At 54.9% G+C, this 24,948-nt stretch overlaps 2 protein-coding genes across 5 annotated transcripts in view; both read right to left on the bottom strand.

Moving 5' to 3' along the window:
* PLEKHA6 (pleckstrin homology domain containing A6) overlaps positions 1–8,003 on the bottom strand; it is a 54,648-nt gene extending 46,645 nt beyond the window's left edge. Inside the window, exons 1-2 of one of the 3 annotated variants that reach the window (XM_064472346.1) lie at positions 7,937–8,003; positions 7,252–7,309 (exon numbers count right to left, since the gene is read on the bottom strand). The gene's annotated coding sequence lies outside the window, so the exon portion shown is untranslated. Of the gene's footprint in view, positions 1–3,701; positions 3,781–7,251; positions 7,310–7,936 lie in introns of those variants that run through there. The other 2 variants (XM_064472347.1, XM_064472351.1) reach the window with 2 other exon arrangements.
* An 8,599-nt stretch (positions 8,004–16,602) lies between these two features.
* On the bottom strand, positions 16,603–24,250 carry PPP1R15B (protein phosphatase 1 regulatory subunit 15B). 2 transcript variants are annotated; one of them, XM_064472421.1, is made up of 4 exons: positions 22,466–24,250; positions 19,430–19,560; positions 18,103–18,176; positions 16,603–17,323 (listed from the first exon to the last, which is right to left on the bottom strand). In XM_064472421.1, the coding sequence occupies exons 1-4, from the start codon at positions 24,233–24,235 to the stop codon at positions 17,157–17,159; spliced, it is 2,142 nt and encodes a 713-aa protein (XP_064328491.1). In that variant the 5' UTR covers positions 24,236–24,250; the 3' UTR covers positions 16,603–17,156. The 2 variants fall into 2 exon arrangements, with proteins under 2 accessions (XP_064328491.1, XP_064328493.1); XM_064472423.1 differs by lacking the exons at positions 16,603–17,323; positions 18,103–18,176 and adding an exon at positions 22,115–22,149 and having other exon boundaries at positions 19,429–19,560.
* Positions 24,251–24,948: the final 698 nt, after the last annotated feature.

Genomic DNA, 24,948 nt, shown 5'->3' on the forward strand with positions numbered 1-24,948 from the left:
GAGGTGGCCAAGCCACACTCCCTCCTGCACAGCACATGCTGGCAAGGCGTTTATTCAAAAGTCATCTCCTTTAGAAACATCAAAGGAAAGCAATCACCCAGGTCTTAAATGGCCTTTCTCCAGCTGACCCAGAAACATGGATCAAGAGCTGTCTCATCCCTTAATTGAGAAGTTGGTGACTTTGAATCTTTATTAAAGAGCTTTGGTGAATTCACAGATTAAGGGCACAACCGGCCACCGGGATCATCCAACCTGATTCCCTGCATACCACGGCCGGAGCAACCTCACCCTGCAGCCGCTGCTCCTCAGGGAGCCCTCGCCGGGCTCTCGCCAGGCTCTTTGCTTTGCTGCAGAGTGAAAACTGAAATAAAACCAGAACCTTACTGGAAATCAGGAGGGCCCTAACCTGCCTGCACAGAAACAATTCATTTCTAGGATTTTTTCCAGCTTCGGACGCTGGAAGGAGCAAGCAGGGCTGCAGGGAGGGGGGTCAGAGCGTGTGTGCCCCCCCCCCGCAAGTCACCCCTGCTCTCCTGTCCACCCATTGTCCCATGCTGGGGGATGCTCTTCAGCAGCACCATGAAATCCGGGGTGTTTTCAGAGAGGAGGCCTGGCAGGGCACAAGGCACCCATCTCCCCACACCGCGGTGCTGCCCATGGGGCGGTGGGAAGGGGCTGTGCAGCTGCCGCCGGAGCAGGGCTTCCCCAGGCAGGCGCGGAGGGAAAAATGAGGCTAAAGAGGAGACGGCACATTCCTCAATGTACTGTTGCTGCCTGCTGCGGATTATCGTGTTTCAAGCTAAGGAAAACAGAAGGGGGAGATGCTACTACAAATGCCTGCGAGAGAGGAGCAGCTAAAGAGCTGCACTTTCCCCTCCCGCAAGCAAAGACAGGCAGGAGAAATGCCCAACCCAGCTGATTCCCAGGGGCACAGACAGAGCAAAAAACAACCCAAGACCCTGCGCAGCTGCTACGGGTTCAGGCGGCCCCGGCAGCCTCGAGAGGGATTAAATCCCATGCTGCCCATCTGGGTCGGTGTTTGCGCCCGACGCCAGGCCTGGCTGCAGAGCAGCAGCGCAGCGGCGTGCACGGGTGTGCACAGCCACACACGCACCCATGCACACGCATCCCGTGGCACGGGGAGCCACAGCCAGCAGATGGGGTGATGCTGGTGCATCCTCCCCATGGCGGGGAGCAGCCCGGGGCAGGCACGGCTGCTGGCACCCTCGCAGCAGCCGGCACCCGGTGCAGTCATTTCATCCGAGCAGCGCCAGGCCCGGAGCTCACCTTCCTGCCTGCTCCTGCCCGTCCTCCTCTCCCTCATCCCGCCAGCCCAGAGGCTGCTCCCGTTGGTTTCTATGGGAACTCGGCAGGAAAACATGGTTTCCAGTGAGGCCGGTGCCAGCCCCAGCAGCCCAAAGCCGGGTGGTGAGCTGCCCCATCGTGGGGTTTGCCCGGGGGACCCCTGCGCCTGGCTTTGCCCAGGAGGGCAGGGACCCCTCACCACAGCCTCTCTTTCCGAGGGAACAGCCGGGGAGATGGGCAGGGTGACGGGGTGCTTGGAGCCAGGATGGCGCTGGTGGCCCAGTGCCAGAGGATGGGGGCCACGGCCCACCATGCTCCCCAGCATGGGCTGGGGGTGCTGGGGCTGCTCCCCCCAGGCTGGCTCCAGCCGAGGCAGGCAGAGACCAGCCAATGGGGCCAGGCTTTGTGCTCACCATGTGATTTTTAGCAGACGCTCAAGAATTTTAATGCCTCAGCCACCCCCTATCTGGGAGTCCTAATCCCGGCTCTGGCTCCCCGAGGGGCTGGCTCGGGGTGGGTGATGGGGCTGGGTGTCCCTCAGCCATGGCTTCTGCCAGGTGGAGGAAGGAAGGAGGCTCCTTCGGGGCCATGGTGGGGAAGCCTCGTTCTCTCCTGGCAGACTGAAGGGGACAAGAGAGACCGGTGCAGATGGGAGCAGGACAGGACCTCTCTTCCCCCACAAGGAAATACCGGCAGGGTTCGGGGGCAGGAATCAGAGTGGCTGCATGCACAGCCGCAGCCCAGTGTGTGCATGTCTGCGCACACGCTTGTGCACACTGCACCACAGGACAAGCCGTACTGGGAGTGATGGTGCGCAGAATAGCAGTCCCAGCTCCTGCCCTGCGCTCAGCCCCGGGGATGCACAGCGGGATGCACAGCGAGATGCAGATGCTCTTGACGTGGAGAAGTGGGAGAAACCAACGGGTGCTGCTGATTCCCGGCTGCAGAGCAGCACGCAGCGCCGCAAACAGCCTTGCCTGCCTGGAAGGATGTCTCCCCCAGCAAACACCACCCTGGTCCCCTCTGTGCCCGTTCCTTGGCAGGTCTGCCTTCACCCCTCCACACCCCAGGATAGCCACACACCCACTCCCCACTGCACCTTCCCTCCTGCCTCCCTGCACAGAGGGATTACACAGCCGCCAGCAGCCTGCTGGAGGGGGAAGCCGGCCCCCCGCACCTAAGGGACCACGGCGCACGTCACGGGCAGGATGGTGGGGCCAGGCGGTACGGATCAAACCATGCACACAGGGCTCGGCCCTCCCACGCCACAGCACAGCCCTTGGAGGATGGCAAAGACCCTGCAAAGAGGAGATGGAGGGGCAGGACCTCCCTCTGAAGAGGGGCACCGTGGCTGGAGCTGGGTCCCCACTGAATCCTGGGGGGAGAATGGCCCAGGGCAGCCAGTCCAGCCCCTTCCCCTGGGGTTTAATAGACTTGTGGCGTATTAAACATGCCCCATCATGTGATGAATCAAACCCTGTTCCCTCAGATCTAACAGCGGCGCAACAAAGCTGCGATTGACTGCTCAGGGTAGCGGCTGCGGCTCACGCGCCGTCTCCGGCACTGCCAGACACCTCGATGCAGGGGGGGCCAAGCAAGCACAGCATCTCGCAGGCGACACACATCCCCAGGGCGGTTCGCTCTTGCTCTCTGCCGAGGAGGGAGAGGCTGGCTCGCCGCTAACAAGCGGGCAGCGAGACAGGAGCCATGAAGCCGAAGGAAGAGCTCGGGTCCCTGGGAAGCATCAGACGACATCTCGGGCTCCATCCATCACAGCCCGTCTTGCCTGCGATCTCAGCAAAGTGCCCAGCCACGGGGACCAGCCCCAGCATGCAGGGTTGGGAGGGTCTGGCCCACCCAAGCCACTAGTCACAGTCACAGGGTTTTGGGGGTGCTGAGCCAGGGCTCCAAAAGCCGGGTCTCTCCCGAAGCCTCGGTGCTGCCCACCTGTGCACAGAGTCGGGTCCAAGCCCGGGGGACCTCAGCCCGCGGGAGCGGGGTCCAGGACACAAGCCAGCACACAAACACGCCGCGGGGACAGCTCGGGGAGCCCCCATTTCTCACCGAAAGCGTGGAAGGAGGTGGGGGGGGTGCAGGGGCAGCCTGGCCCCCAGCCCCTGGGGCAGCCGGGAGGTGCTGGCCCCCGCAGCGCACCCCGCTCTGGCCATGCAGCACGGCTCAGGGCACCCCGGGGGGGCCGTGACACCCCCGCCCCCGGAACACAGGTCCCCCCCACCCTCCCCTAAGCAAGCACCCCCTGCACTGCTCGCCCCCCTCCCGCCTGCCCCATGGCACACGTCCCCGATGGGGAGATGCTCTGCCGCCCTCCCCGCCGCCCCAGCGCCCGGGAGGAAGAGGAGGAGGAGGAGGAAGGGAGCCGCGCTGCGGGCACTCACCGTGCGGGGCGGGCAGCGGCCGGGACCCCCCCCCGCTTCCTACGGGCGCAGCATCCTCCCGGGCAGCCCCAGCCCCATCCCGAGCGGAGCCGGAGCCGCAGCCCGAGCCCGAGCGGGAGCTGGGCATGCTCGGGGGCCGCCGAGCGGCACGTGATGCCGGGCTGGCACCGAGCACGGCGGGGGGGGGGGGTCTGCCGCCCCCGCCCCGCCGCCCCCCCCGCCATCACCCCGGGGGGGACAGCACCGCCCCCCCCACCATCACTTGCGGGGGAGCCGTCACCGTGCTGCTCCCCCTGCAGCGTTTGGGGGGGTGGACAACACTGCCCCCCCCACACACACACCCCCTGCATCCCTGGGGGAGCAGCCGGGACTTGCACTCCCCCCCCCGCACCCCAGCATCAGGGGGACATCCCGGACCGCGCTCCCCACTGCACCGCTGCATCAGGGACAGCCCGGACCACACTCCCCCCTCTGCACCCCAGCATCAGGGAGACAGCCCGGACCACCGTCCCCACTGCACCCTTCATCTCTCTGGGCAGGGGAGCCCATTAGCTCCTAGCCAGGCCCATGGGACCCACTGCAGAGGGCCAGGCAGCACCCCCAGGCTCTGCACCCCAGGGAGAGCTGCCCACAGGGAGAGGATGCAGCACCCGGAGGACGGGCAGCAAAACAGCTCAACAACCACAGCTTGTTCTCTGGAGGACAAAGGCCACCGTTTGGTCCCTCGAGCAGTGCCAAGGGTCAGCGATGGCTCAGATGGGGCTGGCAGGACCCTTCCCCAGCCCTGCTCAGGTCCCCCAGCCCTGGCCCATGTCAGGGTGACTCCCGGCCTGCAGAGCCGGGCCCTTGCAGAGGCACTGGGGAGCTGCAAACTCCAGCCCTACAGCAATGGCACAGTGCCCTGATCTATGGCACTGCCCTATTTCTGCCTGCCAGAGCTGCCAGGCACCACAGCCAGGACCCTGCCTGCACCCAGCCCGCGCAGCTGGGGGCACAGACACCACAGCACGCAGGGACCCTTCATCCTCCGCAGCCGAGCTGGCGTGGGGAGGGACATGGGCTCTCAGGAAGGAAAAACTGGTGGCTGCCTTTGATCCTATAATCCCCCCATTAGCCACACGGCATTAGGGGCTGGAGAGGGGCTTTCACTAGATGCTCCGCATCCTGCATCCTTCCTCCTTCCACCCCAGCAATGGGTGAGATCCTCCCTCCCCTCCCTCCCTGCCAGCCCACAGCAGAGGGACCCCTGCATCCCCGAAGTTACACGCCGTCATTCCCTCTCCAAGGTCATTGTCCCCAGCCGTTCCCCTGCTCCGCAGGCAGTGGGGACCCGCTGGCGCGGCTCTACACCCCACTGCCCTCCTGCTGCCCAGGAGAGCCCCAAGAACTAAAAAACAGCCCAGGAAGCCCATGAGCAAGTGGGGAGCTGCGCTGCTCTCGGGGACCCCCCCAGCCAAGCCAGGCAGCCCTAAGCACCAGCCACGTGTGCAGCCCAGCCAGGCTGGGGGCCGGTTGTTCCCTAACCCCTCGCACAGACGAGAGGTGCATGGTGCTGCCACATCGGCTCCCAGCCGCATCTCAGCCCGAAGGCACAGACACAGTGGGGCCTTTCCTTCCGCAGTCAGAGAGCTGGAGGCAGGAGCAGGGTGGAAAAGAACCCTTTTACTAGCAGTGCTTCCCCAGGGGAGCACCCAGCTGGGGCACGGGGCTGGGTGCTGCCCTCCCGCACCCCGGGCTGGCACAGGTGGGAGGGTGCCCAGCATTGTAGGGAGCCAGCAGGCGAGCGGGCCCCTTCTCCGCAGCTGGGCCCTACACATGTGTGTAGCAACGTGCAGGGCATGCACCGCTGCGCCAGCCTCAATGCCACCTTGTGGGTGCTGTTGCAAAGGCAGGAGCCAGTGCAGCCTGCGACAGCCGGGGCTGGGGGGAGCAGCTCCCAGTCGGAGCCCCCCACCTCCAGCCCCGACCCTCTCCCTGCTCAGCTGCGGCATTCCCAGCTGGCACGGTGCACTGGGAACCACAAGCACAGGTAACATGTTGAGCACGCCGTGATGGCTGACTGCAGGGAAAGACGGTCCCTGCCATGGAGAAGCATTGCAGACGTGCTGCAGGCATGCAGCTCTCACCTGACCGGGAGGTTCACCACCACAGCCCTTGCCCAGCAAGCCCCACTCCCAGCGACGTTTGTGGCTGCACGACTCAGACACGGGGCTGATTCAAGGACACCTTGGCTCTGCTCAACAGATTAGACCGGATAATCCCGGTGCTTTGCTCCAGCCCTCAGCCCACCTTGGGATCTTTGCTCTCGCCGGGTTTACTGCTGCCTGAGCACACAGAGAAGCTTCCGTATGTGCCAGATAGGGACGGGCTCAAAGATCTCATCTGAAACACCCTCACCCAGCAGGACCTGGAGCCCTGCGCGAGGCGCGGCGAGGAGGCGGCAGCAGCCTGCAGCTCAGCCTGTCTAGACACCAACATCACCCCTCCAGGGTCCCAGTTCCTGGACTGGAGGCAGGGAGGGGGCAAGATGCAATGGGAAACAACCTGCTGGGATGAACCAGGGCTCTCGGAGCAACACCTCGGGCCAGATCCTCACCAAGTTACGCTCCTGTTGCATTTATCCCGGCAAGCACAGCCAGCTCTGCACTGTCTGCCCTGGGCAGTGCATGCCTCAGGAACCTTTTGCACCACGGGGCTCCCTCCTATAAGGGCTGGGTGCTGCAGGGCCCTGGAGAAAGTCCCCACTGGGCTTCAGGGGATGTTTCCCCAAGGGATGACGCAGGGCGGGGGGCTGGCTGGCTCCCCCACGCCACCCTGGAGCTCCTGGAGCCCTCAGAAGAGACATTTGCATCTAAAACAGTAACTTGGCACAGGAGCTCCCTTGGGTGCAGGGGATGGGCCGAGATTCACCTGCCCCAGCAGCGCTGGTTGCAGGATCCAGGCACAGGACATAGCCCAGAGTGGGGTCTGGTCCCTGCTAATCATGTACAGGGCCTGCCACGGCCTCACAGGGACAGGTAACTCCAGCCTGGCCTCGCTTTGCTATGCTGGGATGAGCTTTAGCCCTCTGCCAAAGCTCACCGTGCCCAAGTATGCAGGGCTCGATCACTGCAGCATCCAAGCAGCCTCTGAGACGTGGCCCCTTGCATGGCTACCAAGCCCGACACGCTGCTTTCTCCCACGCCAGCGGGAGCTCTGGGTTTGTTCAGCTGCTGGGGCCGCGAGACTGTCACAGCCATGTCCACAGCAGCGTGGGACGAGCCACAGCAGGGCCACAGGCACCCACCCGCCCAAGCCCAACATGCACTAGCAGCACAGACCCTGGCTCCATCCTCTAGCGACTGCTATGCTCCAAAGCCTCCAAAAGCACGTCTTTACTGCTCTGGGTCTCTGCGAGACTGGATTACAGCAGCCTGCACTGCACTCGCAAGCATTTTGGTAGCAGCATCCGCTGGGCAGAGACATGCCCAGGGAGCAGCATCCTCTGGGGATGCAATGGCTCTTGCGAGCAGGAGGCAGGAGCTTGTCCCCCCAGTCCCTTTTCACTTACTTGATGAAGTAGAAGGCCCCATGTGCTGTGGTGTCCACCTCCCAGCCTCGGGGCAGCCCTGGAAGGACAGGACAGAAGCAGCGGTCACCCTCCCTTGCCCTGCGCAGCCCCTGTGCCGGTGCCCTGTTGCGGGCTGGGGTGTTGCACCGGAACAGAGTGTTTGCCCGAAGCATCTGCGGCTGGATGGTTTGCAACACTCGCTGTTGCACTGAGGCCCCACCTCTCCAGAAGGGAACCGTGGAGACCCCCTTCTCAGGAAGCAGCACTAGAGGGGGGCAGGAGCACGTGGGCAGGGAGTCACGGGATGATTATGACTCTCATGAGGTGCTGCGTCCTGCTGTGGTTGGCTCTCATATGCTTAAGTTGTATTTTTAAAGTGTTTTGAGTCTCCTCCCCATCAGCGGCAGGTCTCAGAGACCACAGGGAGTCTCTCTGTGGAAGGGGTCTGCTTAAAAGCCCCCTGAGAATCTCTCCAGCGAGAAACCCCATGCCCAAGAGATGCAGCACCACCTCGCACGTCATTCAAAGTCCCCCAACCCTCCCCGGCTACAGGGCAGCTCCTGCTGGCTCAGCTTTTTGGGGACTCCGTTGCATTTCTGGAGGGTTTCACTCCACACCTCCACATCCTGCTCAGTGTCTGAGGAGGGCAGAGAGCAAACGTAGACACCTGGGAGCCGTCCCTTACCGGTGCAGGAGAAGTGCCCGCTCTGGATGGAGTAGCCTGTTCCGGGGTGCACCCAGCTCGTGGACTTGGTCTCATCGCTGTGAAAGACAAGGAGTGGGGTTGTCAGCACCCGCGGGGGCCCAGGGACCCCCTTCCCGTGGCTGGGGAAGGGTCTTTGCAACACAGGTGACTTTTCGAGCCAAAGGAACGGAAGGACCATATTTTAGGGAAAGAGGGGAACAACATCCACCAGACTGGGACAGCGGTGACCCCCAAGGAGAGAGGAGTGGGGGGAAAGGAGAGACGACCATGTGTGATAGGAAAGCAGTCAGATCCAGAGGCTTGCAGCAAGGGGTACCCTTTGTTCCCAGCCCGGAATAAGCCCCCCACTTGCTGCAGCCCCCCAGCCATGCAGCTGGCTCCCCCCGCACCCCAGCTTAAACCCCATCCCCGCGGCAGCCCCCACTCCGCGCGAGCTGCCGGGCAGGACCGTACTTGATGAAGAAGACTCGCCCGTCCCCGCAGACGCCGTAGGTCCACCTGCCCGGCAGGTCCAGCCAGTCGATGTCATCCGCCATGGGGGCGGCAGCCGGGGGGCTCGGGCGCAGAGCGGCCCCGCGCTGCGCGGAGGGACGGCACCCGGCTCGGCAAGTGCCAAACAACTCCCGGTCCCCTCAGGAGCAAACACTTGCTCAGCTCAGACCTTCCACCCAGACTCTGTTTGCTGCAAATAACCTAGGAGGGAGGGAAAAAAAAAAATCCCAACCAAACCCATCAACTTAACCCTCTCGGAGCCGGGCTGCCACCCCGCCTGCGAGACGGGGTTCAGAGGGCATCCTCCCAGCACCACAGCGCGGCTCGCCAAATGACTCTCCGGGGCTAGCCCGTCACAGCTTCCTCCACTGCCTACTCAGTGTAATTACCGTCAATTAACTCGGGGTGAGTAATTATGGAGTTGTTACTTCCCTCTCCTGTTCATTTTAAACAATGTCAAATTCTTCTCCCTGTCTGATCTCGCAGCCAAGCCGAGGCAGTATGTAGGGCACCCTGATGATTATCTGCAGCACTTTCGGAGCTGCCCAATGGGTATTTTCTCTCTGCTTGTTCTTAGCCGTCAATTAAATGTCTTTTAAGGGGAAAGGTGGGGTCTGGGAGGCACCTGGGCTGGGTGACTGTGAAGGAGGCAATTGCCCTCGTGCCTCAGCGGTGCCTTTACAAAGCTTCTCATGGCACAAGGAGAAAGATGCTGGTTCAGGAGAGGCCTGAGAGGTGGAAAGGAAGGAGCTGGTCCCCAAAGCAGGGAGGAAGGGGCTTGTCTTGCCGAGCTTAAGCGCAGTCCCCACATCAGAGCGGTTCCCTGCCAGGATTTGGGGAAACCAGTTCACCTGAAGCCTCGGGAAGGCTCTTCCTATAGTTCTTTGAACCACTGGGTAGGAAAAACATGTCTGGTTAGTCCCAATGAGCCTGTTGGGAGAGCATCTGATGGGACCCCGGCATAGCACAGAGCGATGCTACGGTCCTCGGCGTCAGTTCACCCGGGGAAGCTCTGTTCTGTGGGATAAATGCTTGGCGGCAAACCGTGGGCCAAGCTCGTGTCCTGCCTGCGCCATGGATGCCGCTTGAGGATGGCACAGGCGAGCACGTACTCAGACCCCCACGCTTTCCCCGGGGGAACCCCCGTGGGGGCTCAGAGCACAGCTCGCCAGGATTACATTATATATTGGCTTTCTGAAAGATTGGGCTTTTTGCCTGGGTTTGGGCTGACAGATAGCGTTGCACCGAGCCTGCCTGCCCCAGTCAGGTTACGGTCACACCAGGGCGACTGGGGAATTGCCACCCTTATCACGTTACCATCTGTGAACCCAGCTGCAGAGCTAAACATCAATCACCACCCGATTAACGACCACGGGAACTCCCAGGGCTTTGATGCTGCGATGCGCCCCGAGATTGGGGAGGTCATGGCATGACCCCGAGGGAGGCAGCTCTGCTTCCCCTGCCTCCGCTCTGCCTCTGCAGCCACGCAGGGTCTGCACGCAGCAGTCAAACCGCAGCGAAGAAATCCGGGAGCTTAAATGCTTGTGGCCAAACCTCAGGAGAACACAGGCAGGTCGGTGTGATGGTGCTTCAACCCAGGGAAGCTCAACCTGGGAGCCAGGACATGTCACTCCTCACCTAAAACAGGCACCTGTGGACAAAGCTGCCACGTTAAACTGTTTCCATTGTGTTTTTTGGGGGAAATCCCCACAGCCAGCCCTGGACCAGAGAGATGGCTTGTGGCACGTGCTGGCTTAAGGCACAAATAGTTTTATAAAGTCAAATGCAGCAAGAATTCTGTTCCTAAACTGCCCTAATCCCATTTCAGTGCTGGGGGAGGCACGGCGGGGATAACCACGGCACTGGAAACAGCGGGTTGTCCCGGCCACCCTGCCTCCGCAGCTGCTTGCAGATGGGGTTTTCTTCACTGGGAGCAGCCTCTAACCGGAGCCACAGCTCGCACGCGGTGTTACTCCTCAGCACAAACATCTCGGGCTCCCGGGTCTGCGAGCGACACCGGGCACCGCTCCTGAGACTCCCCTGCAATCTCACCATCACACAGCTTTCAGGGCCGAGCTTTCAAAACTGGTGGCAGTTTATTTATACAGACGTGAAACAGAAACCTTAAGAGAACCAGAACCAAAGAAGCCCGCCGTGCCGTCGCAGGGTTAGGAGCTCACTGTGCATGGCCCTCACCTTCCAGCCCAGGGCAAAACTTCTCCGATTACTGTGGAGTTACTCTCACACGTACCCCGAGGGTATGCCGGATAAGGGTCCATGCCATATAAGCTCATCTGATCCTAAAAGATTTCCTTCCTTCTCTAGTAACCCCCAGGGAGGGATGCAGTTCCCTGACCATACACAGTCTCAGGGTCCCCCTCGCTTGTTCATGGCAATTACAGGGGACCGACTAATCACACTCTAACATCAGAGAGCAGAAAGAGCTGGCTCAGCCCACGGGGTAAATAACACTGAGGTTCTTGGAGGACTTTGTAGGACCTTCAGCCAAGGATCCCGAACAGCTCCAGGCTCTCTCCTGCCAGGTAAATGAATCAGCTTTTATTGCTTTCCACAAGAGAATTTTTTCCCCTTATTTCTTTATATCTTAATCCAATGGAAATTGAAAGGGGAAATACCAGTGGGGCTTTTTGTTTCATTTGATTTAAAAGGTCCTTGTTCACAACCACCCAGGTTAGGAAGGAAGGGGACAGCAAGCAGGCACACACCGAGGCTTTCCTCGCAAAACCACCCATATTCAGTGTTTCTACTGATGGTCCCGTGGAGGCTCCCGCAGCATCAGGCACCGCCACCTCTGCCCTGAGCACCGTGTCCTTCCTTTAGCAGGGACACGGAGGGACAGGGAAGCCACCGGCCTCCCACGGGACCATCCTGGAAGCAGAAGCCCACCAGTGGGGAAATGAATTTGTGTCAGGATCTGGCACAGGGAGGAGACGGAGAAGCTCAGCAGATGGATCTGCTATACCAAAAACCAGTCCCAGCACATTGGCCGTCTTCTGGAGACACCTGGCTGCTGGCAGTTCCAGGGACACCAGGTCACCCTTCACGTGAGAGGCAGGTTTGGGCAGAAGGATTTCGCTTGCCAACACACCAGGAGCAGCCCGGCACCATGGTCCTCACAGAGCAGCCACCTCCTGCTCCATCCACGCAGCGCTGAGCCTTCGCTTCAAGCCACGGTGGGACCACACAGAGAACAAAAGACAAAGGGAGCGAAGCACGCGGAAAAGGGCTGCGCTGGGTGAGCAACGGCGTGACACAGGCACCGCTGTGGCTTAGTTGTGGTCAGAGAGGACGTCTGGCCCTGGCTGCTGCCTGACACCCAGCTCCCAGCCCATTGTGGGTGACCTGCCCTGCCGAGGAAGGCAAACAAAGGCTGAGGAAGTTTCCTGCGTGGAGCCCTCGTGGGTCAGATGTTAGGAATGCCACAAAACAGGGCGTTTCTGCACAGAAAGGGATGGTTATTGCACTTGCTCCACATTTGCCCATCCCGCCCTCATGCTTACTCCAGAGCAAGGTGGCAGAGCACCTTCGGGCCACCGCGGAGGGATGGGTGGGAGGGGGGGACAGCCAGGGGACCCACTCAGCCAGAAGTGCCTTGGGGTGAGCGGTGGCCCCAGCAGCATCACCAGCTGCGAGTCCCACGCTGCCGTACGGTTCTGGCACCATCTCCTGGACAAAAGCTTCCCCAGAAACAAGACTAGAAAAGCAGCTGCAGAGCGAGTCGGCCAGGCACTTCCAGTGGACCCCCCCGATGCACCCTGAGATGCACGTTGTGCCCCCTCCCCGACTGTTAATACACAACAGCCTGCAGTCTGCCCCCCGTAACTTCAGGCTGTTATCTTCCTCCCTCCCCTTTGCTCCACACACTGCCCTTCCAACGGCTCCAAGGCCCCACCTGGGAGCCAGGCTGGGGACACGATGGCCATCGCAGCACCGTGCTTTGCAATACCGGGGCAGGCGGGAGCACGCTGCTCCCTCTCGGCTTTCCCAGCTCGAGCACCAGTAACCACCTCAAGCGAGAGGGAGTTGCTAAGCAAAAAGCCTAATTGCTTCATATACTTTATGTCTGGTTGTAAAGTGGTTGTAATTTGATAAATGGTGCCAGGGAACGCCGCTGCCGGGAGCGCTGGTGGGTGCTGCTCAGTGGATCCTACCGGGCTGGTACGCTGCAGCCCAGACACCCAGATTGCAAGCAGATGTTTAACAGCCTTTTATTGCCAATCTGAGTAACACATTTACCACCAGGCACAGCAACCCACCGCTCCCACATCTACCCATGGAGTCCAAACCCATGGACGGCTCGTTACCATAGCTCCCACCAGCCAGCAATGGGAGGAGGCGTGGAAAGGTGCCAGCGTAACACCCTCCTCCAGCTCCAGAAGTGAAATCTCTTTAACCTGCTCCTGCTTCCCCGTCGCCAGAAGCCTTGCTTAACCTCAGATCTGGCCTAAATTACCCCAGCAACCTGAAACAGCAAGCCTGAAACAAGAAGCCTGGTGTATGAGAAGGGGAGGTGCTGAATCCAAATGCCCCCACTGGGTCTTTGTTTCTCCTCAGCACAAAGTCCCTGCGAGAGACCTGGGACCGGATCCCAACCGCTCGCAGCCAAAGGCTGCTCTTTGCATGCAAAAGGGCTGCAGTCGGTAGCTATTTTCTGTTTCTGATGAGGTGCCTCGTCTCTCGGCGATGGGGAAGGAAGCTAGCCGGCGTTTCCCATGGGGCAAGGAGCAGCGCACGCCGGGCTGTCATGCAGCAGTGGGGTAGGAAGAGCTGCTCCAGAGCAACGTCAAACATGCTGCTTCCATTGCGCAAACCTCAACAGGCCCATCGAGCATCGAAGCCCTATTTTCCAAGCAGGACCTTTCTTTGCCCTGCTCTGCATCCATCAGTTATTCTCCGTGGCAGCTACCTTCCCTAAAGACAGGCTTTTAGATTTACCTTAAGATAGCACCATCCATAGCTGTTCAGACTGTATCTGTGACAAAGATCGCAGGAATTCATCTTCAGCAGGTTCACTTTACGGCTGGCGGGCTAGGGCAAACCAGGTTTGTCCCTTGAAGCAGAAAACAGTGCTGAGAATGACCTCCTTCCCCACAGTCGCTTCAAAACTTCGAGTCCAGCTTGCCGGAGCTGGATCCCCCAAACAATACATTTCTACAGGCAGAGGTTTTGTTGGATGTTTTTTTTTTTTTCCTGTGGGAAGCACAGACCTAGCGACTGCAAGAGGAAGAACGGAGAAGACAGTTCATGTGCCTAGCAAAACGCCGCATACCGTCCTGCAGACAACAGACAGGCGAGGAAAGCAATGCCTATCCGATGTGCTCCCACAGCTGGGGCGGCTGCAAAGCAGCCAGTGTTTTTATCGCTAACAGTCTTATCATGAGCATTAGCAGGAGGGGCAGATGGATGCCTCCTACTAATGGGCTCTAATACTTTATACCCTCAAGACTAATGGACAGCTTTTAGAAGACTTCATTTCCCCCACCACCCCCCCAGACGCTGAAATAAACCTTGGATTATATCTGAGTTACAGCCTATTGGGTCGAGGCCGCGCTGGAAAGCACCAGACTCTCCCTGGAATTGCAATCACGTCGTGATTCACAGTGTCACTGCCTTCTCCTGCCTGCCAGTTTCAGAAGAAACTCGCTTTTGTGGGGCCAAACCAGCTCCGCAGCAGTATTAATTTGCAAACGGCATTTTAGTGGACGCAGTCAGTAGTGACTACAAAAATAGCAGCTTATTTACTCCCCATGTGCTTTGCTGACAAACAAGTTCTTAAGTCCCGCGGAGAAGACACAGCTACCAGAGCAAGAGCAATTCTACTCTAACACAGATAAATCGTCAGCTAAACTCCAACTGCAGACCTCAGTGCTGATAGAATAAAGAAATCCCAGCAGGACTTCTACATTCCAGATGGCATCTGGATGCACTGCCAGATACATATAGGCTTTCATTTAGCACACTATTTCTTTAAGCTCCGTCACTGAACAAAGAGAAATTACAACGTTCATTTTTTAAGGCGGATTTTACAGCCAGCAGAACAGGTGAATATGACTTTTAAAAACCACAGCGGTTCATAATTATTACGTTCATTATGTTCAGCTTTGTTCGCTATTTTAAACAGAGTCTTGCAGGAAGTTCAGACAGTATTTTTCATTGTCTAGTCCAGCATTTCCACCCATGATACTCATACAGAAACAAAGACGGCACAATGGTGTTTTAGAGATGCCCAGACAAGATGGGAGCACAGGGTTAAACACGGCTTGTGCTGCAGGACAGGACAAAATAGCGTATAGTACCATTCCAGTACCGAGCACTAGGCAGAAAAGAATTTAAGGCATCAACTAAACAACAAGTAATTTGAAAGCTCTCCCCCCAAAACATCGCTCTAGAAGAGGTGTGACCAACCCGTGGCCTCTGGTCATTCCAGAGATTCCTATGCCATGACGATATCACACGTGGAGCAGAGCTGCCAGTGACTCATCACTGGTATCACTGCTCGGGAGGAAGATCTTCAGCAGGGTTTTGGCCGAGGCTGAAACCCTCATTCCCCAGTAAGCTCCTGGGAGCCCCTGGAAAAGCTGATCTGTGCCTGCAAATCACTCCAGGCACCTTCACCCCGTAACTCTGAGATCTGAAGCCCACATCTTGTTGCTGCCCCGGTCTGCACCTGCAGCAGCGCTTCCAGCCTCCTTCTTCCCACCCAGCAAAGAGCCGCCGACCCAACCAGCCCCAGCCGAGGGGCGCAACGCCCCCAAGAGCGCCCAGCTCCCGCAAGGCATTCCAGCTTCACGCTTGAGAAGACTGCCAAAATTATGGTATTCCCTAGTCTAGAAAACACAGAGTGATAGACACAGCTGTAAACAGCAAAAAAAAATAATTCATTAAGAGTAATTACGCTGGATAATGCTGTGTAGAATTAAGTGTCACTGGGCATTGACACCTCTCATGTATTCCGAGCTCCTTACTGAAGATTTTACTCCAATTCATTAAAACATAAACAGGGGAACCAATAATTCACTGCACATGTGCTGGTTTTGGCTGGGTACAGTCAATTTTCTTCGCAGCAGCTAGCGCGGGGCTGTGGTTTGGGTTTGCGCTGGACGCAGCGCTGATACCCCGGGATGGTTTCGTTCCAGCTGAGCAGGGCTCGCACAGAGCCGAGGCCTTTTCTGCCTCGCACCCACCAGCGAGGGGCTGGGGGGGCACAAGGGGCTGGGAGGGGACACGGCCGGGACAGTGACGCCAACTGACCCCAGGGCTGTCCCACACCGTGCGGCATCGTGCTCAGCGCACAGAGCTGGGGGAGGAGGAGGAAGGGGGGACGTTGGCAGGGACGGTGTTTTACTTCCCCAGGCACCGTTAGGCGCGATGGAGTCCTGCTGCCCTGGGGATGGCTGAGCACCCGCCGGCCGAGGGGAAGGAGGGGAGGAATTCCTTGCTTTGCTTTTGCTTCCCCTATTAAACTGTCTTTATCTCAGCCCACGAGTTTTCTCACTTTTACTCTACCGATTCTCTCCCCCGTCCCGCCGGGGGGGAGCGAGCGAGCGGCTGCGTGGGGCTGAGCCGCCGGCTGGGGTTAAACCACGACAGCATCATGGGCCAACGCTACATGGCTCTTCTCTAATTGGAGAATGATCAGGTGTTCGGCCCCTTTGAGTCACTTCAACTCACAAGGCAACACCTCAAATTTGTTTCAGTGCAAAGCCTGAAAATGCTTCAAAAAAACCCCTGAAATACCTTCAAAACCACGCAGTATTCATATTTAAAGATATGCTAACAAGTGAGCAAACTAAGAGCGAATCTCAATGCTCAGCTTCAAGTAGGGCAACAAAACATTAACACCCCTGCTTCCACCAGGCCATCGCCTAACTTGAACACCAATAATTGCACTTGCCCTCTGTGTTTTAGTTTAAAAGCTTCATCAGTACAAGGAGCCGTTACGATCACGCAGAGTTACTGGTTTGGGAAGTTCACAGGGCAGAGTGCCTGCTTCCAAATTACCATAACCTCCTCTGAAACACCAAATGTGATAAAATATGTTTAATATTCTCAAACACCCGTGTAGGAACCGTGCTTTTGCACAGCTACCTGACGTCCCCCTTAAGTTCTTTCAAAGAAAACCAAGTTGGCGCTATCTTGCAAATATCTTTATTACAATTTACAGATTAGTTCTGAATAGTTTTATGTACAGAAATATAACTTTAGATATAAAAACCCAACAAACTTGACACAAATCAATTAAAATCTGTATAAAGCCAATGTTGAAGGTTTTCTAACTTTCTCTAAATTATACAAAAATAAAATCTTATAATTACAGTTTTGATTTAAAGTTCAACAAGTGTTATTATTACTGTCTCACTCAAAGCACGTACAACTGTACATATCCCATATGACCACTTTGAGATATGTTACAGGGAAAATGGTGACAACCAAGCTTGGCTTGCTTTTAAGAGGATGTCTACTGTAATGAAGTTAGTGTTAATTTCCTATCAGCTTACATTTGATACTCTGGAAACATGAGGTTTGAGGGGGAAAAGCTTACCAAGCAAGTATGCCTCAGTGAGAATCTGCAGCGTTAGACCAGAGCGCTTGATACACTGCAGGTTGGAAAAAAAAAAACCTAACTTCTCACTTTGCACAAGCACTTTGGAAGAGGCAGGTTTTGACCTAGTTTGTGTCCAATTTGTCAATTCTGTTCCATTCCCAGCTGTAGCCTCTTCCAAGCCTCTGCAAACAGTGGATCGGTATTTGCAGGTGTTAATTCACACCACTCTAAAGCTTCTTGCAAGCACCAGTGAACCAAGTGAGTTGTCCAGAGTAACTGAAGCACCAAGTTCTCCAAGATCGAAGAGACTAGGAGAGTTATGGAAACATGACTATAGTATATTTTATCAAGAGCAATGAACAGCATTATCAGTCACACGTGGACCATAAGTCAACAAATTTTCTATTGGAATTCTACGTTTGTCACCCTGCATGCTTTTTCTTAAATGAAACCCATAATCAAATATGATACAGGAAAATGAACTCCTCAAAATTAGAAGTTATTTCACAGGATTTCAAGGCATGATTAGAAGTTATATTTCACAGCTCAAATTATCTTTTGTAGGGAAGGAGAACAGAATTTCTTTTTATGTCATGGGGATGAAAAATAACATTGCTGCATTGCTTCCAAGTAGCCAGTCTGTACGGCTGCTTGAGTTTCGCCTGTATTTTAAGTTTACCCGACAACTCTACTGTCGTTCACAGTTAACCCTCTGAATTTCACAACTGTAACACCTCTAACCTGTACCAGAGAACGGTAATTTTTAAATTCAGACAACATACTTCATGCAACAAGAATAAACCCAAAACCTCTGACATTTTTGAGACAGAATTAAAATCAATGGTCAAAAAGGCGGCACAAAAAAAAGATTCAGTAAAGCTCTGTGAAGCTCTTCTGTGATTTTCTTTCAAATTAAAAATTCAAGTAGTTAATGAGATGACAAGTCTGAAGCGTTTTAGGTTTCTCCCTTAAAAAAGGGAGACCATTCTAGTCAGCTGGATGAACCAAGTAGCAAGTAACTAATTCACCATGCAAACAGATACAAATTCTTGGTGTTTGGCATTTATTCCATTGCATGACCGCATACCTGCTTGGATAACAGCCACACAACATCCTTCAGGTCCAAACACACATCCAAACGGTGCTGCTTTTTTATTTTGACTGCAACAACAAACATTTTAAGTTAGGGACATAAATAAGGAGTGTTTGCCTTCCACCAAGGACTTCAACTTTCAGACCCCAAACGTGAAATGTTATTTTGGTACCAGATGAACAAAAGTGCAGACGCATAGAGGTATTAATACTGGCTTTTGGTAAAGAACACAGCGATCTGTAGCCATGGATTTCCATAAATCAAAGACAATTGTCCTTACAAGTACCAGAACAAGCATATTGGATAGAAGAAATATGAAGAATCCTCCACTTCATCTTCAGAAAGCAGAATCAGTTACGGCAAAGTTACTCAAAGATTAACTAAAGAACTAGGGCCTAGATCCCTTTGTGTGGCTACCTAAATTCAAACTATCAGCCATAGCCTTGACACATACCTTGGAGCTTTAATTATTAATCAGGACGAAGCCTTTCATTGACCTGAAAGCAAAGGGGTTTTGTGCACAAGCAGCCAATACCCTTTGGAACATTACTGGGTAAAGGTATTATTTAAATAAAGACAAACCAAAGGGCTTGTAGTGCACCAGAGTCCCCCTGAATCCCCCAGTGTGCTAGACTGAAATATTAAGACATCAAAGCGTTACATAAACACTCAAAGCACCAGATTACATGCAGAACTGGGATCTTAAAAGGAAGGAATAAACTATCTGCTTTGCACAGTAAAGTTAACATTATTAGATAACAAAATCTGACTTTTGTACAAGTTAGAGAAAATGGAAAACCACAAGAAAGTAGCACATACCTCTAGAAACTTTAAATCAAAACTGCAATAACTAGGTTCTGAGTCCCATAAATATTTCCTTCAAAATAGGTTTTGCTTTTTCAAAGTGCAAAAATCCAACTTAATAGTCACCACTTCTCAAAATACGGCAGACAAGGCATTTTTTGAATGGATTTAACCTAAAGCAGTCTGTTTCTCAAGTGTTAATTAAAAGGAATGCAATTATACCCACCCTTACCCTCGATGATACTCAAAAGGTTTTGTCTAGGTATCAAAATGGGACACACAGGTATATTAGTTGCCTGAATATCGAACTGGGAAAAAAAGTGTTAAAATCCCACTTCTCTCCCCATTTCAAACTAGCACATGCAGCTGCCATTTCTTGTTTTGAAAGTGTTCATGAGTGATTAGGGCCACACAACTACCAGATCTATTAAGGTGCTAGACGAGATCAACCCTCTTGTTGTAGGTTTCTTGAAGTCTATTAAATACTCTTTGTCTATGCTCTGTTGTGAAGCAGTACCCTATGGCTTCTTCTGTTTCTTGGATACGTTTCTGGAACCTGCATCCATCTCGTGCAAGCTCTTCCCAGGGTCCTTTACGATCCTCCTCACTGCTTATGTAATACTCGGTAACTTTTTCAAGGAAGGTTACCTGGAAAAGACAAGTCATTTAGTAAAACATTGGCCAAACTCTCATGCAAAAGGAGCTTAATATTTATTTGCACATATTATTTTTTTGTTAATAGAATTTAAATGCCTAAAATGGCAAAAAGCCTCAGATACGCTACCAGTTCATGCACCACCCAGGCCAGAATACATTTCACCTCTCAGCTTTAAAAGCAACCAGTTGCTGACTTCTCCTTCTACCAAAAGTAGTGCTCTAACTACTAAACTTTTCTAAACTGTGGCCTAAGAGGCGTCTTCAGGCGGACGGCAGATCACACAGTGTTCCCCGTGGAATAACACGCCCCCACATCAGCACTGGGTTATAACCTCACACACAAAAACAGTTCAAGCAGGTTACTCAGCAGGACATGCCAGGACACTCACTCAAGGCTAGAAACATGCTACGAGTCAACATCTCCGATTACTGAAGCTTACATAAGAAAAAAAGAGGAAGAATCATTGTTCTGTAGAGTAAGCAATCATGTGAGTCAGCTTGCACTTCAGCACCAAGAAAAGAAATCACATTATGCTACATAAAAGGAAGCAACACTCGTCACTACGTGAATGGAACAAACCCGTCTATTTAGAGCTGGTCTGAAATTCCAGTGGGTTTCAGTTCATGCAACAAAATGATGACAAAGTCACGGCACTTTAACACACATACGAAAACTCTCACTTTTCACTATTTTTAAGAACTATGAAGCTATTTTAAGAAAACAAAGAAACTTGTAGGCTTAGGATCTAAACTTGACAGTATTTAGACTATTACTACACTGAGGACGTAAGTCTGTTATCGAGTGATAAGCAAAAGCCAGACTATTTCAGGCTCCTACAGAATTATGTATTGCTTTTAAATTTAGCTACACAACTGAAGGACAAACTAACTAGCTGTCAGCATCCATCAACTCTCACACTAGGACCGATTCCTGAAGACAAGCCAAACACTGCTTCTTGACACCTACTTCTGGAAGAACAGGAAAAAACGTGGGGAGGTACAAAAAACTTGCTGCTACGTTCCTATGTTTTATTAACCCAGAACCCTAGTTTCACACCCAGTTCACGCTAACGCAATGAGTGTAGAGTGAGATCGCTGTTTGTGGTAGAGCCATCTTCCAACCTTCACAGAAAATATGAAGATAACAGTTATGGAAGAGATGACCTACAGGAATAATCAGCAGTTGATGATGCAGAGCCATAAGAGACTGTGTGACAGCAAGCTCCAGAAGACATCTAATCCTAGTGCAGTGCAGTCATCCCAAATTACTGCCGGGCTGTCTGTGAAAGCAGGGACATCAGACCCCCCGCATCCTTGCAGTGTCAATGCATTGCTAAGCGAAACAAAACACTCCCAGGTTTTACGACTTTACGAACATGAATATTGCTGCTGTTTAACTGCAATATTCCAGATAGAAAATAGCCTTGAGCAGGATGAACGATTCCAAGATTTCCCGGGCAACCTCTGCTCTGTTTTGCAGAGGGGCCTAATTAAGTGTCCGCTTTCAAGCACACCCGACTTGTTACATCAGCCTATCCCTTTGCGAGTTCCTACCTTACAACCTTTTTACATCAGCCCAAGACACCCTTGGGCACAATTACCGGATTTTGTAACATCGTGCTAAATATTGCATCCAGATCATCGTTCTTTCACCATGTCAATAGATCACAGGGAGTCAAACAAGAAATGAGTCAAAAAATTACTACTGTTAAGTCTGCATCCCTGACACATGACAACATTTTAGGTCACAGCAGTTATGGACTTACAGCAGGGCTCATCAGTGCTGCCTCGCAGCATTTCGGACAGATGCCGTCAGTTACGAAGGACCTCCGGCGGTTTAACTTCGAGTATTTTCCATTTATATTAAAATATAATGGTTCACACAGGTTAAACTATTACATGCCATTTGCCCTAGCAAAACCAGGCACGAAGTTACCTCCATTTAAAGGAGCAAAACAAATCTCTCTGCTGTTAAGAATGCAAATGCAAGCATTATACAACTTTCTGTTTTGATAACTGGTTACACTAGTGTATTACCCCGGGACCTGGTATCACAACTCATATAAATGTCTGAGGTATCAGGCAAGATATGAAAACGAGGAGCTATGAATGATAGATATGAAAAGCTACCTTGTACATCTGTAGCATCATAAAACCCATGAGATTAATTGATTACTATTTACCTGAATCCCAGCACATGTATTAGAAAGTTTTTTAACACATTGCGCCTCCAGTTCGTGCTCTAAAGCCCAGTTCCAGATTACATTCTTTTAATAAACGGCTGCTGAATTACAATAGTCTCCTAAATGGGAGTATTACTATATTCGCTACTGGAACTTCAGTGGCTTACTGTAACGTGTTAAAACACAACAGAAGAGCTTTTCCTACTCTGAAACACGTCTGTAACTCAAGCAGGCCTGTAACAAGCCCCAAAACGTTTACGGTGCTTTACATCTCCATTGCACTACGTGCACGGAAAGGTCCTAAAATACTTTATCAACATCACTCATAACAGAAACTGGTACTTTCCAGAGGAAAAACTTACCTCACAGCTCTTATCTGTTTCTCTGATGATAAAAACTACAACACAAATACAGAATGAAAACTGTCTTAAAAGGAGAATTTAACAACAAATCTAGAAAAGAAATTTGAAGAAATTATCTGCCGTGTGCCACTGAGTTATGAATCTACTATCACGTGTAAAGGATGAGGCACACTCAGTCAAATAATTAGGCCATAAGCTCATGGGGGTATGACCTGCCCACCTCCACGACTGGAGTCCTCGCACAAGTGACCTCACCCACTCACATACCACTTTGCGCAATGTCTGTTTGTTTGGTTTTTAAAATTTTTTTAAAGCATCCCCCAAACACAAAAACATAAACGAAGTATGTACCTTTTTCCTCTTGGTACTCCTACACTTCTCACCAGAAAGAATGTCATGCTGCACAAAGTCAGCGACCCCACAGTTATGTTTTTCCAGCTGCACCTGGCAGACAGTTAAGTGACTACGCTCAGAAGCGACCAAACTCGGCCTCTCTGCTCCTTTTAAACCAGGCGCCCCTTTCTTCTCTGCTGTTTGAAAGGCTGCCTTGAAATTTAAAGGGTTATATGGATCATCTGAGGTACAGAATGAGTTCCAAAGTTTCAAGTTTTCTGCCTCATCCACACTGCTACAGTCCCAGTCGTCCTCCTCTTCAGAACTAGGTTGAGGAGAGCCTGAAGACTCTGCCCATGAAGAATCTTCCTCCTCCTCCTCCTCCTCCACATCCAACATATCCTTTCCCGGATTACTGGAAGATGTCTGAATGGTGGCTGTGAAGTTCTGAGGGTTGTACGGGTCCAAACTGTAGAAGGAATTCCAGAGATGAAGCCTTTCTCCGTCCTGGCTACCAGCGTCTGAATCCGAGGGGAGCCCTTCACTATCAAACCCATCGTCATCATCATCATCCCAGTCATCCTCATCACCCGCACTCTCCTCCCCACTGGAAACTCCCCCTATGATATAGTCTATTAATTTATTCGCACAGACAGGTCTGGCTGGATCTGGAAGGTTTTGCTCTATTTCAGAGTCCTCGTCATCCTCTTCAGTCAAGGCTTCCCCCGCCAGTGCCCCCTTCTCAGCTGAACCCCTTACGCCCTCCTGATCCAGGGGACAACCTCCAGATTGCCTCTCAGTATCTCTCGGCTCCTCGGGTCCCTTCAACTCCCCGGCATCGCACGGCTGCTCTCTTCGTAGCCCTACCTCTTCTTGACAAACACCTTTGTGCTGCTCCTCCTCCAGGCTGTGATAGCCGTGGTCCGGGTCTGGCACAGTTAAGCTCGCTAAATGCCACTGCTGGAGAAAGGCCAAGCGCTTGCTGCGGAGGAACTCAGCCTCCGGCAAGCCGCCCCGGGCGGGGCAGCCTCGCCAGGCCTCCGCGGAGACGTCGGCTCGCAGGGGCTGGGGCAGATGGCTCTTGCCGGAGGAGGAGGAGGCCTGGCCCTGCTCCGGGTCCTGCATGTACAAGCCCACACGCGGTACGGAGAAGGACACCAGGCTGCTCCGCACCAGCCCCATTCCCCGGAGGCCCGGGAGGGGCTCCGCGCTGCCCTCTCGCCCCTTCTCCCGGGGCTCTTCCGGCCACGGCAGCGTCTCCTCGGCCCAGTCCAGCGAGGCGGCGGGCTCCGACAGCAGCAGCAGCTGGGGGCCCTTGGCGGGCGGCGGTCCGGCGGGGCAGAGGGCACCGCTCAGCGCGGGGCCGGGCAGCAGCCGCTGCAGCAAAGCGGGCAGCGGGGAGAGGAGTTGCGACATCAGCCGCAGCAAAGAGAAAGGCGGGCTCGCCTGGGGCGAGGCGCCGGCGGGGGCCGCGCTAGGCCCCGCCAGCTTAGGCCAGGCCGCGGCTAAGCTCAGCCGGGCCCGCCCTAGGCCGGCGCTTTCCCGGCCGCTCGGCTCCATGAGCGGCGGCGGGCAGAGGAGGCTCCTCAGCGTTCCCAGCGGTGCGGTCGGGGTTGCGGAGCAACGCTCCGTCGAGGGGCTGCGAGGCGGCGGCAGGCGGCGGCGGGCAGCTTCCCCTGGGTACTCGGCTCCATCCTGCTGCGGGCGGCGGCACAAAATGGCGGCGCGGGGGCGAGCGCAGCGCCTCAACCCGCCCGCGGCCGTGGCGCGCCCAACGCGCAGCCGCATACCCGCCTCCTGGGCGTCACAGGACGTTACCGTCGCCCATTGGGCATCGGCGCGGCGTCACCGTCTCCTTGCCCCCTGAGTGATCGCCTCCACGGTGGAGGTCCCGCCCCTCGCTCCGCGTGGGGATTGCATCAGCCGAAGGGGAAGGGGCGCCGCGCGGCAGCGCCCCCTCTGGCGGCGGGGCGGCATCGGCGGGGCGGGCCCGGGCGCGGGCAGGGCCGCCATGAGGCGGGGCGCGGCGGGACGGGGCGGCCCCGCAGCGAGCGGCTTCCCGGGGCCTCGGGGCAGCTCCAGCCGGCTGGTGGTTAAAGCCCATCAGCCATTTGTGGGTGCAGGCAGAGGTGCGGGCAGCAGGATAGGCAGAGGTGCGGGCAGAGGTGCGGGCAGCAGGATAGGCAGAGGTGCGGGCAGGGGTGCAGGCAGAGGTGCGGGCAGCAGGATAGGCAGAGGTGCGGGCAGAGGTGCGGGCAGCAGGATAGGCAGAGGTGCGGGCAGGGGTGCAGGCAGAGGTGCGGGCAGCAGGATAGGCAGAGGTGCGGGCAGGGGTGCAGGCAGAGGTGCGGGCAGCAGGATAGGCAGAGGTGCGGGCAGGGGTGCAGGCAGAGGTGCGGGCAGCAGGATAGGCAGAGGTGCGGGCAGGGGTGCAGGCAGAGGTGCGGGCAGCAGGATAGGCAGAGGTGCGGGCAGAGGTGCGGGCAGCAGGATAGGCAGAG

Source organism: Phalacrocorax carbo, chromosome 23 (genome assembly GCF_963921805.1).
Source record: "Phalacrocorax carbo chromosome 23, bPhaCar2.1, whole genome shotgun sequence".
Classification (NCBI taxonomy): Eukaryota; Metazoa; Chordata; class Aves; order Suliformes; family Phalacrocoracidae; genus Phalacrocorax; species Phalacrocorax carbo.